Here is a 13,848-nt window from a genome sequence, read left to right on the forward strand (position 1 = left end):
GGGAATAGGCAGACAGAAAGAGATAGGGGAGAATCCTAAGTAAATCACCTGAGCTGGTAGAGTTTTCAGTTGAATATAGAACAGAAGCTGCTGTTAATTAGTAGGACATATAAAATATTGTACAATAACCATAGAAATCCAACAGAGGATGTTAGAAAAGACTGGGAAGAATGAGAGGATAAGCAATTCACAAAGAAACAATGAGAGGACATATGTATGGCTCCCAAATATGCAACAAAGTCTAGGAGATTTAGGATTTTTGTTTGGATCGGTATTTTTATACCAAAAACAGACTCAAAAAAATGTTTCCTCAGGTAGCTGGCAAATGTTGGAGGTGTGACGGTGAAGAAAGAAGTAGCTGGAAACATATGTTTTTAGAAGTGTAATGAGTTGGCAGACTTAAAAAATCCTTATTGACTATTCTGTCAGAAATACTGGGTGAGAAAAATTAATATAACTAAGGAAATCAATTTCTTGAGAATGGATATAGGATCTGAACTACCTAGACATAGTCAGGCCTTGTTAAGTTTAATTCTGGTGGCTGCCAAAAAAGTAATTACTGAGACATGGAAATCAAAGTCTAAATCAATTGTATTTGGAGTAGTGAATATTGTAAAAGAGATAAAGGAACTGTTAGTGGGACCTTTAGAAAAGGGCAGGATCAATTATACAGAAAAAAATGGAAATTGTGTGAAAAACAGATGTAGAAATATGTTTTGGAGTAGGAATGAGGTTTACGGGAAGGCAGGTATTGACCAATTTACATAATGTTTGATTGATTATATTATACAGAAGAATATATGTGATGTAAAATTAACTGTGAACATGTTAATGTGGTTTTTCTTTTAAATAAATTTAAGTTTGCCTATGTCACAACTGGTAATTCAATACTGGCGTTTTTAAGAACTCTTGTGTTGTATCTCTATCAAAAAGAAGGGGAGCCAGATGCACAGCTTTCACCTGTGATTAGTGGCAGAATCAGTGCTAAGGCTGTTATGTAAATCTGGCCACTCTGTGCAAGGCTATCTGCCTTTTCATGTGCTGGAGCTGAAGGATCTGGATGTTGGGAATTAGCGTCAGCAGTGAATGAATGACAGGACCATTTAAGATTCTTTAATTCTTATAATTTCAGAGCACTATTTTATGAAGAAGGATCTACTATGGGGCAATAAAAACATAGTGTAATTAAAGGTTTCTCCAAAGGTAACATCTTCAGGAGGATAACCAGAGGACTTTGAAGATGTATCACTATGGTACAAATCTGGAGCTACAGGGGAATGCTTTCTGCTGCAATCTTTATTGAACTTACCAGAGGATGGACAAAGGAATGCTTTTTGGTGCAGTCTTTATAGACTTTACTAGAAGTTTTGACCTGGTCAATCAACCTCAGTCCTGTTATTCTTCACCTTTTAGGGTAAGGAATTCATTCACATACCATTTCCTAGTTCCAGAACTCTCACTACATTGGGATCGTCTCTATCAGCATTAACTCTCTCATTACATCAGGTTCCTCTCTATCAGCATTAACTCTCTCATTACACTGGGTTACTCTCTATCACCATTAACTCTACCTCTTCAAACATCCCTCCCTTCCCACTGGAGTTCCAGGTTCAGTTCTTGCCTCTTTTATCCTCAATATACATAAATAAACCTCTAAATAACCTCCACCTCCTACTATTACTACAGACTGATGACTTGGTCCCCTGCCGCTTTAACCACTAACTCATCTCACCTCGGCAAGATATTTAATCAGACTTTAATTCTTTACACAAAAGGATCACGAGCAAAGGTCTTACACTTGCATCAAAAACAAAAACTATGCTGTTTGGCACTAAAAAGAAACTGAACAAGATACATAATTCACTCACAATAACATCCCTCTAAATCAGGCTCCATTCTTGAAATTGATTGGATTACAGTTAGACATCTCCACCTTATTCAGCACACAATGACATCACACACAAAAAAAATTAAAAAATAAAAAAAATAAATCAAACTTTCTGCTACTTTGGGCAAAGAAACTATCCCCTTCTTCTCCAATGACACCAGGACAGCTAATGAGCTCCCATTGTGGCCTCAGCATCAAATAAAAATGTAAGCACCATTCAGTCCATCTCCAACCAAATTTTACACTTCATCACACATTCTCCTACAAACAAACATCACTACATTACTTTGGACAATGCAAAGTGGTTACCAGATAAAGAATGAGTCCACCTTTTACTGGGTTATCAGTTATTCAAACTGCTACATGAGCAATCCCTTCCTCCTCTAGCTGCTCTGCTTGTAAGACAAATGTATACATAGGACCTCAGAAGCCTTAAGCACTTAGCACCAGTTCTATAAGCTCCAGAAGCCAAGCTGTAATCTGCTCACCATTCATTCTTGATACTTGACCCCAAACTAACTGTCACTGCTTTTTTTGCATTCTTTCTGATGAAGTCTAACCATCGTGTTAGACGAAAAACGTTTGTTATTTAGCGTTTTAATAAATTTTGCGTTCCTCAAGAAGTGCGGCTTTTAGCGGCTTTTTCAATAAGTTTGTTTCCGTTTCTGTTTGTAGCAGTTTTTTTTTGTTTTAGTCGACCGCTATGGCCAACAACTCATTTGAGAGTACGCCAGCAGTTTTGAGAGTCTCAAACGATGAAGGAGATTCAATGCATAAGTTATCTATGCTGATCGAGCTTTTGCCACAGAAAGTAGAAATTATGAATGAAAGGTTGAACACAGTAGCAGCGGTTCAGCAGCAGCAACAACAGGACCGAATGGTCATTCCGACGTCTTTCCCATCAGGATGTGATGGGCAAGTGTTTTTTAATTCATCGCAACCAGGCCAAGCCGGACAAAAGGATTTATTGCCAGTGGGACAGCCAGTGCAGATAGGTACTGTTCATAATAATAACATTGATTTTAATGGTGGACAGCATCAACTACAAATGTTTTCAGAAAATGCAGCCACCTTGATAAATAACAGTACCATTGGTGAAAACAATAATGTTAATAGACCCAAGGTTCAGATTAATGTACATATGCAACAGCAGTCGGCGCAGGCTCCTGTTAATGGGCAAGCACAAGTGCCTAATTTGAAAGATTGGCTGATGTCCCCAATAGGGTTACTTGGAGCAAATAAGGATGGTAATGTGGCACCAAGTAATAGTACATCGGACAAAGCTATTTCAGAATTATTGAATGCACTAGATTTTAATATGTTGAAATATAATAAACTGTGCTCAGAAATTGAATATTTTCAGGAATGCCTTAGGCTAGAGATTGTGCCAAAAGGGCTAAGGACCTGGCGATATCCCACAGGCCTTATGTCAGGATCGGCTTTCCATGATGATCTTATTAAACTTTTTAATCAACAAGGTTTGCAGTTGTTACAGACAATGATTAAACATTACAGCATGATTACTAAGGATTTAGAACCATGTATCCAATCCTTGGATGAACAGATCAAACAGCATGCTGATTTTACCAGATACAAATTTGAGTATCTTCGGTGTTTTCAGAGTATAGAACAACACTTAGAAAAAAATAAGACAAACCAAAATCAAAAAAACTTCAAAGAGACCAGAAGCAATATAATACAGGGTCAGCATTTCCTCCACCCCCAGTTTCTCAAGTATGGACAAATCGATACATGGTGAATTCTAATTCTACACTTAATGGAGATAAAGGCATGGTTAATGAAGCGCATCAAGCAGTTAGCGATAGTATGAAACAAAAAGATTCTTTTGGCATTCCTGGCAATGAAGAGAAAGATAATGATAATGTCAGGAGAAGTGAAAGAATCAGAGAGCGTAATAATATCAATAATAACCAAACAAGAGATGATCTAGAGGCTACTACGTCCAATTTTAAGCAGGGTTTTCCAAAGCGCAATCAAAGGGAGCAATGGAACAAGAAGAAAAACTACAATCGCAGGAGATGACAGCAACCAATCATCAGTGTTCCACACCTTATATTATAAAGAACAAACAAGGGGACTTTACGGTTTATAATTTTTCATCTTTTCAAGTAGTAGAACAGCTAGCGGACATTTTATCAAGAGGCCTAACTTTTGTACCCACAAGCCAAATGAATTTGGCACAAACAATTTGTGATTTAAAACTTTTTGTGAGAAAACTTGAACTTAAAACAACTGTTGGGAGGACAGCCTATGAATAAAAATCAACTCAGAGTCACTAGCTGTTTTAATCCACCATTGCATAATACACTGTACACATTTGAAAAAAAAATCTGTGAATTAGATCTTAGAAAATTGAGTGAGAAAAGATTAGAATATAAATACAACCTAACCAAAGATGAGAAGGATAACCTTGAAGTGTTGTTGGCAGCTAATGTGAGGGTGATGAACCCAGATAAGGGAGGGGGACTTGTTATTATGGATATACCAGATTATGAGATGAAAATAAAAGAAATTTTGACATCAGACACATATGAAGTAGCATCAATTAATGAATACAATAGATCTAATCAATTCATCAAAAGCTTCTTGAACGAATTGTTCACTGAAGCAAGAATAGATATGCACACATTTAATTATTTGGTAATGGAGTCACCGAGGGTACCCTGTATGTTTGGGGTACCAAAAATTCATAAGAACATCAATGACCCCCCTTTAGACCCATAGTGGATGGCAGGAGGTCATCCACTTATGCCTGCGCCAAATTTGTAGATGCAATAATGAAGAAATATGTAGCAATGGAACGATGGATTGTGAAAGATTCTTGGGTCTTCCTAGAGAAAGTTAATAGCTTTAATTTTCATGATGAATATAACTTCTTGACAGTAGATGTCAAGGAGTTATACACTAGTATACCGCACCAGCAAGGTATAGAGTGGGTTACGGCAAGAATGAGACAGAAAGGTGCCCCAGAGGATGAAGTTTTGTTAATACAAGAGTTATTGGATGTGCTTTTGTCATACAACTTTATACTATTTGACAATCAGTATTACATCCAAAAGAAAGGAGTAGCAATGGGCTCTCCTTGTGGATCGAGTTATGCTAATTTAGTGATGTCATTTTGGGAGAACACATATGTGTTCGGAAATGAGTCTCTAAGAAATGTTATCAAATTTTATGTGAGATTCATAGATGATATATTAATAATTATCGAAGGTGACGAGCATGTAGTGGCTAACTTAATTGACACAGTAAATAACTCTATGGATTTTTTGCAATTAACATACACATTTAATACGTCACCAATCTCATTCTTGGATGTTACTTTAAGTAAAAATTTTCAACAGCAGGAGTATGAAGCGAAAATTTTTAGAAAGCCCATTTACTCAAATAAATTTCTTCATTTCTCAAGTGCACATCCAATGCATCAAAAAAAGTCAATAATTAAGGGCCAGTTGGTAAGAGCTGCACGAATGATCACTTCAGATAAAGATTTCAAAGAAGAATGTTTTAATTTAAAACAAATGTTCTTGAATAGAGCATACACTAGTTCCCTAATAGAAGAACTAATAGAAGAAGTGGCATTTAAAAGAAGTAATGGGTATTTTAGACCCATTTTAAATCAGCAAACTATTAGGCCTAATAGTCAAACTACTTTATGGTGCAATATAGAAACACAAGGGTCGATACAACAATCAAAAGTGGCAGAGTTCAATTTAGCCTGTGTACTTAGATTCTCACTGGATTATCATCGCATAAGAGAAATTATAATAAAAAATTGGGCTATATTGAACGATGATCACACTCTTATTTCAAAACTAGGAACAACACCTAAAATAGTTTGTAAAAGGGGTTTGAGCTTTAAAGAATTGCTGCAGAAACGACAACTAGAATACCCTCGGATACTTAACAAGGGTATGATGCAGTGTGGTAATTGTTCCTAATGTCATTTCATGACTTTAGGAGCTAAAATTGAGATTAATGGATTTAGATTACACACTAAAGGTAAATTTAATTGCAACTCGAAAGGAGTTGTATATGCAGCAGTCTGCCAAGGTTGCCCCTCTTTTTATAAAGGCAAGACCGAGCGCAGGTTAAGAGATAGGGTCTATGAGCACCTTACAAGTATTAACCTGCAAAAAGAAGATAATGCCTTGGCAAGGCATGTCCTCACTTACCCTGATCATAAATTCTGTTTCAAAGTGATCGATCAAGTTAAGCAGGATGTGAGGGGAGGCCCCTTTGGTCTATTATTAGAAAAAATGGAGTTATTGTGGCAAATAAAGCTTAATGCTTATACAAACCTGGGCTTAAATGAGAAGTGTTCCTTAATGTGCCTTTTGAAACTTAAGAGTTTGGATAGGTAATTTTATCATAATTCATCATGCTTGTTGCATTAAATGTGTTAATCTAAATAGCTAGGAGGACAAGAGTTATAGTAAAATTGCGCTATGTAGTAGAACATATTTTGTTAAATATTTCTTAGTGTCTCATTGAAGTTTAGATTAAATAGTTATTAGAGTTTAAATGTGTGTTAGTTAATAGATACTTTTTTTACATATAATTTTAGTGGTTTTAACATATTGAGGTAGTAACAAGAACTGAGTGATTGTCAATGGTCTTAGTATTATATCTACAGATAACATTTATTGTTTCAGCTGTAGATCAATGTTAGATATTTTATATTTTATATTATAATATTGTATTTTACTTTGGATCAGTACAATTTTTTAATAACATCATATTATTGTTTTTTTATATATGTCGGAATTATTGCTTAGTTATGTTTGTTCCGTTTTATGGATTTCAGAGATGAACGGTTGTTGCTGAGTTTAGATTTGTACAAGGCAATTGAAATTTATATTTTATGAAACAGTTTAACATAATTTAGATTATTTAAAATATTGTTTATATATATAATGGTATTTATATTCTATGGGTCTATGCCTTTAAGAAGGAGCTGTGTTATTTCAGTATTTGGCGGGGAATTTATATATAGTTTTCAAAACTGTCACTGCTTTTTTTTTGCATGCTTTCTGATGAAGTCTAACCATCGTGTTAGACGAAAAACGTTTGTTATTTAGCATTTTAATAAATTTTGCGTTCCTCAAGAAGTGTGGCTTTTAGCGGCTTTTTCAATAAGTTTGTTTCCGTTTCTGTTTGTAACAGTTATTCAAACTGCAACATGAGCAATCCCTTCCTCCTCTAGCTGCTCTGCTTGTAAGACAAATGTATACATAGGACCTCAGAAGCCTTAAGCACTTAGCACCAGTTCTATAAGCTCCACAAGCCAAGCTGTAATCTGCTCACCATTCTTTCTTGATACTTGACCCCAAACTCTGGAAATCACTTCCTCCCAGCCTTAAAGACACATCACCTTTCCCAAAAGTTCACTCTCTACTTAAATCCCACCTGAAGATACAAACTAAATGCAACTGTAATCTAATAGATCATATCACCTAATGAACAACTACTCAGCCCACTGCATCTCCACACAGATTGCTTTTAGCCCCCCCCCCCATTACATTCCTCCCAGTCAGTCACCTCTTCTCTTGGCACATATTAATACCTTCTTTATTTCCATCTCATTTTCCCTCATTCTTCCTTACTAATCACTTTTATAATACAATACTGTCCCTGCAAAATCTTGCAACTTTGTATATACTGTTTACTCTACTAATCAATTATTACTGTATTGTATAATATTGCTTGCTACTTTATCTTTAATCACTTCTTTGTTCTAATGTTTTTATTCCCTTATCATTCACTGTTGATGTATCCCATTCGTTTACAATCACTGCTATTTTATTACGTTTTCAAATTAAATTGGCCAGGATTGTTTAGGGCTTTATCCAGTTAACAAATTCAATAAACAGAAAAACAGAATGAGAGTGAATTTTACAGACAGTCTTAAAAGATCATGTGTCAGTGGACTAATTCAGCAGAAGGACTCCTCTGCCCAAGGTTTATCTTCTACTTCACCTTATGATGTCTGGTATCATCCTCTTAAGAGAATTATTGTTTGCATTTGTGCTACTTCTATTTATTTTATAACACATGGTCTTGAAGTGCTTCCTTTTTATTTCCCTAAGTACAGTTCTAAAATGTTGGCATAATTTTGGTACATATCACAGAAACAGTTGCAATACTTAAAGCCAAATTAAAACACATACTGGGTATCAAAATCATTGGAAGAAACTGAGTAGCTGGAATTACACTCATTAAAAAACTCATCTAGCGTGTACACTAATCTACATTTCAAGAAACTGCCATGCAAGCTGAGTATGGAGACAAAACTGAGGAAAATGTGTATTTGTCTGTCAAATATCATTAGAACCACTGTTTACTTTTGAAACCACTAGAAATGCAATATGAAGATAATTATTCATGTGTCATGGGAAGACATGAAGTGAATATGATGAGGCAACCCTCTGATACAAAACAAGCAAGTGTAAGTACAGGCATCAATGAGGAAAGGTCTAATATGACACACTGCTAGAAAAGTCAGCATTCAGACCAGTGAAGATTGAGCAAATATAGGCTTAATTAGGGCTACCTTCAATAACCACCTTCCTTAAAGTTAAGATTGGACATTAGAAAGGCAATATGCATTACAGATGTTGATATCTGACATTACCTAAAACTAACGCAACAATATTATTGGGGAAAAAAAAACAAACATATACAAAAACAATAACATTTTCTTGTTTTCTTGTACCCATACAAGACCTGGCAATATGCACAGGTTACTAAAACTGTGCTCTTGGGATTTCCTGAATGCTAGCTACATTTTTGATGGCTTTATTTTCTATAATGTGACACATTAGTTCCATTTTGGTAAATTTGGCACAGCAACTTTCAAAACCATTTATGTGTATATGTTGGTGGTTGGATTAATGCTTAGAGAAATTACAAATTCACTCCGGATCTTGTCCCGTGTCTCTGATAGACAGAGGCAGACAGTAACTACATCCAAACTAACATATCCTCCCTTCACATAACCTTTAGAAACTTCCTAACTAATATAACCCTTCCTAATAAACACCCATGATACATAAGGACTCAAGAGGGTTGGGTTGCGTGGCTAGGCTTATAAAGGCCCTAGTGGACATTAGCCTATTATATACCCACAAATGTATGTATGCATGTATGTTAGCCAGTGTATGCCTAATGGGAGCTTTCCCACTTTCTGAAGGGACTCAGCGGGAGAGTTGAAGCTTACAAGGGGGGTCACATAATTTGATCTGACTAGGGGACAAATCAACACAGTTAAAATGCCATACATCAGAAAAAGAGAGAAAAAAAGAGTGTTGGTGCTGTGACTCAAAACAGCAAAACAATTCAAGAGATTGCTACACATCACTTACCTCCTTCAGGCTTGTAAAGCTGAGACCGAGGGCCTCTGGCACCAAAGGGGTTGACACTTGGAAAGATAACCAAACAAAATGACAGAAGAAACACCTAGAAAGAGACAGACAAAAGATAAACATCCACTTTAGGATGAGTATGGAAAGATATCAGTATGACAGCTATTTAAGGCAGAATTACTGTTAAAGTGGATTGCATGCACAATCATTCAATTTTAATAGAGTTTGAATGGTACTTTACAAAAAGGAATCCTACACACACACACACACACACACACACACACACACACACACACACACACACACACACACACACACATATATATATATGGATCTACTTTCATTAGACGAAAGTACGATCCACCAAATTCAACTTACCTGAGCTGACTTCAATGAAGCTCCACTTTAACAAAGGAATAGACTGCCGAATTCCTTTCACAGGGAAAGGAACCACTTGACCATCATGAAAACCAAACGACAACTAAACCCACCAAAGTGGGGGGCTCCCCCCCCACATCCCACCTACTTAAATATACCAACTCCGAGATCGCAAGTCAAGTGTTTCCTTTCCCTGTGAAAGGAATTCGGCACGCCGTTCCTTCGCTGAAGTGGAGCTTCGTTGAAGTCAGCTCGGGTAAGTTGAATTTGGTGGATTGTACTTTCGTCTAATGAAAGTAGATCAATATATATGTGTAAACATACATACATAAACACACACACACATATACATATGTGTACACACACACACACACACACATATATATATTATATATATTTTTTTGCGCGTGCGCGCACACACACACTTATATGTATGTATGTATGTATGTATGTATGTATCGTTTAGTAATTATAGCACTCAATTACTTTACATTTGGTAATTATACCACACACTGGATTTTGTACAATGACAGTGCTCATTTTCAAGGCCTCCAATGAAGTCAGCAAACCAAGCCACAGCCTATTTACTAACTAATCTAGGTTCACTATGAAATATTGTTAAACAGAATGGTGAATCTGACTTTGGTGGAATGAACCATGAAATCAGCAGTTCCTCAAAACGGGTATTATTACAGTACGAACATGTAGTATGTTAAATATATTAAATATTTTTGCAGGAGGGAAGGTAACCTCCACGCACTGCCCCCATTCTCGTCTAGATTAAACATACAAGTTCTGACACTGTACAAGCTTGCGGAAGGCAAACCATCACCCCTTGCAAAAACACTCAGTCAACTTGTCAAAAGTCCCTGTTCTAACAAGCAGGTGATTTGATTAATTTGTCCCAATGAACTAAGATTTGGCAAGTCCTCTTTTCAGTGATGAAGGAGCCATTGCCCCTCTCCTTTCATAATGCTGTAGTTTTATCTCACAAGCATAGAAAAAAGGTGCTGGGGAGTCGAATGCTTATCCATCCTACTCCTATTTAGAAATGTGATTGGGGTTTACTTAACTTTACTGTGGATATGGTGCTTAAGTGTAACTATTTCTAGCATACACATTTAGAGACGTCATCTTAAGTACTACATACCCACCAGCTCACGTTTTCTTATTGCTCTATTCACAATATATAGTGCAGTCACTGGGAAAAAAATACGTCCTACAAGTACTTCCTAATACAACTACTACAGCTTCAAGTGTCAAGTCTGAGCACTATACCCGTGGTCATGTCCAAGGACTATACCCCTGCTCACCTGCAACATCACAAAATGTCATCTCAACCAACTTGATCTTGTTCCTGAACTTTAATTCAGTCACAGAGGGTACACACAAATGCTCTTCATCGTGGGCGAGTCTATGGCCTCACCAGGACTAAGCACGCCACTATTTATTAGCTTCCTCATTCTATAAAGGCTGCTGCTGAGGCCATTGTTGATCAGCTGGCCGTAGAAATAGCTGCCCTTTTGTATAATGCAAACCAAAGAACAGAAAGCAGCTTTATATTTATGCCATAAATCTTAGGCAATAGCTTTCCAAAGAATACATATATGCCATAAATTTTAGGCAATAACTTTCCAACAAACTTTTCACCATGTGACATTACACTGACGCACGCTTAACTATCACCTACCTCCTTCAATGCAGAAGGTGCATTACACTGAAATAATCTGATCAGTTACTACAGTGCCTGGCACAAAACATTTCCAATGTTAAGTGGAAGACCATAAAAATGGTTGCTTATCTACTAAACAGTAGGTGTTGTCAGCTGTGATCATATGTTTTATGTTACTTTATTCCTATCTTAACTAATCTTAGTACCAAACAACTTGCACAGAAGTCCCCCATAAGCAATGCTGATGAAAGACGCTGAGAAACAAGCCTACTCTTCAGTAGGGCCAGCCTCATAGGGGCAACTTCCTGTGGACTTGGAGGTGATCTCAATATCTGTACAGATAGCAGCAATTGCAGGCATGCTGGCCCCCTCCCCATACCATGCAGAAATGGATGGACAAAATACCATCAAAGCATCATTTGTATCAAGCAGTAAGAGAAATAAAGAAAGGGACAAGCTTCTCCCAAGTATTACTGGAACTGCTATTTCAAACACTTGCTACCCTCAGTGTCCTGACCAAGCTTTGTAAAGTCATCCTTGGACATCAACACAAGAGGTACACTAACTAGAGTGTAAAGCCACCTTCTCACCCTGATTAGATGATTAATGTGATAAGCTAGAGGCGTTCCTCAACTCACTGGACTACTCAAGTACAGTAACTATGGCGACAAGCTACATGTTACAGCAGATGAAACTAAAATAAAACAAAACTTGCTCTGTTTCAGTGTGCATACTTCTGTTTTGCCTTTTAAGCTCACAGGCTGTGTCAGAAAAACGGTGTCTGACATGTCTACACAATGCCCAGTTACACTGACAAATTGCTGCTGCTGCATGGCTCCTTTTCCTTTATTTTTGGTATTTAGCCACTCAGTCAGCATTAGCTTTGCAGCACGCTTTTAACAGTATACACTAGTACCATACTGTGCCAGTGACTCTAACATACTTACCATAATACAAGTGCTTGTGGTTGTGGTTTTCATAGTCATCTGCTTTACAATTGCTTGAAGTTTCCGTAACTGTTCCAGCAAGGACCTGAATGAATACAAATAATGTACTTTACTACATCTTTTAACAATTTTAAACTTAAAAGTGAACATTAAAGTGCTAACTGATGAATGTCATTTTAAATCTATACATAAATAACCTAAACTCTTTCTTCATTACCACTCACATCAGTGAGTAAGGGTGTTATCCTATGTGATGGTGATCCATTCAGGAATAACGGTGACAAAGACTTGTGTATCTGGTCTGTTTTATATTGAACAGATTCATTTTCAGGGCCATATGCTAGTATTTAGGCAAATTAAAGGCACAGGAATAAGCACAGATTCTGACGCCATGTTGCCAGTCTTATTAGAAAATAGCTTTGGAATGTTGATCTTTTCCCAGTGATTTGCTAGCTACAAATCTGGTCTTCTCAAAAGTATGTTTAAAGCAAATGTATGAGTAATAATGAAAATAAAGGCAATGAAACAAAATGTATGTATGAACAAAATGCAGGTTTAGCTTACCAATGGATAAAAAGATTTCACAGCATGCAAATAGGTACTTTATCAGGCTAAATCCCCATGTAATAGCCACTGTCTATAATCATGTCACCAAGAACATCTCTTATATCTTTACAACATTAACATATGCACTATAGTGAGATTCTCCAAAAGCTGAGTGTTTTAATTCATAATTTAACAGGTCTATCCTCGCAACAGATTTTATAAAAAGAAATATTCAAAGAAGCAACATTTTAAATGGCTCTATTAAAGGTCAGCAAAGTTCAACGAAGCAAATGTATTTTCTTGAAAATGGGTAACACTACATTTCCTCTCTTTCACTAAAATTGAAAATCATTTCACTGAAGTAGACTCCCAAGCAGAGTGCAAACCTTTATTCTTGGTAGATTATATCATACTGCTTTATACTCTTGTGGATAAGATTACATTTCCTGCATTTTACACGCGTACATCATGGGTTTCAGTTACCCTTTTCCCCCAAAATGCTACATGTCCTACTATGATGACAGAATTCAATTACTTTTTCCCCAAAATGCAGTTACTACAAGGATATATGATTTAACACTGAACTTTATGGAAGAACATCATCGCAAATACAGAATCATACTCAAGACATTCGAACACTAAAATATAGTGCAGCATAAGTGGGATTCTGCATTTCTGAGATGCCACTTTTCAGGTAAGACATTAAACTGAGTTTTCATCATCCTAACCGGCTGTTAATGGACATAAATGCCCCCGCTACACTTCTGAAATTAATAGGTTAGGCTTAATTTAAAAATCATTTAAATACATTAAATAATCATAACAAAAAGTATCATCTCTTTTGTATCACCATTCAACTCACCTGTTAGCTGACAGATTCAGCTCAATCTTCACACACCCCCACCCCCACCTACTATATTCCAAAGCATACCTGACAAGTCCTCTACCTAGTATCTCTAGAAAACAGGTCATCTCTGAGCTCGCCACAGCCAAAAACACTGCCTCAATAGGACTAGATAATATCCCAGGTTG

The 13,848-nt window shown here is 36.6% G+C and overlaps 1 protein-coding gene across 1 annotated transcript in view; it reads right to left on the reverse strand.

The window, feature by feature from the left end:
* LOC122807429 (cyclic AMP-responsive element-binding protein 3-like protein 3) overlaps nucleotides 1-13,848 on the reverse strand; it is a 335,960-nt gene that overhangs the window by 110,116 nt on the left and 211,996 nt on the right. Inside the window, exons 8-9 of the mRNA XM_044078438.1 lie at nucleotides 12,271-12,355; nucleotides 9,274-9,367 (exon numbers count right to left, since the gene is read on the reverse strand). Of these exons, the coding sequence (XP_043934373.1) occupies nucleotides 9,274-9,367; nucleotides 12,271-12,355 (179 nt within the window). The remainder of the gene's footprint in view (nucleotides 1-9,273; nucleotides 9,368-12,270; nucleotides 12,356-13,848) is intronic.

The sequence above is a fragment of the Protopterus annectens genome, chromosome 1.part1, assembly GCF_019279795.1.
Source record: "Protopterus annectens isolate FY-2018-M chromosome 1.part1, PAN1.0, whole genome shotgun sequence".
Classification (NCBI taxonomy): domain Eukaryota; kingdom Metazoa; phylum Chordata; order Ceratodontiformes; family Protopteridae; genus Protopterus; species Protopterus annectens.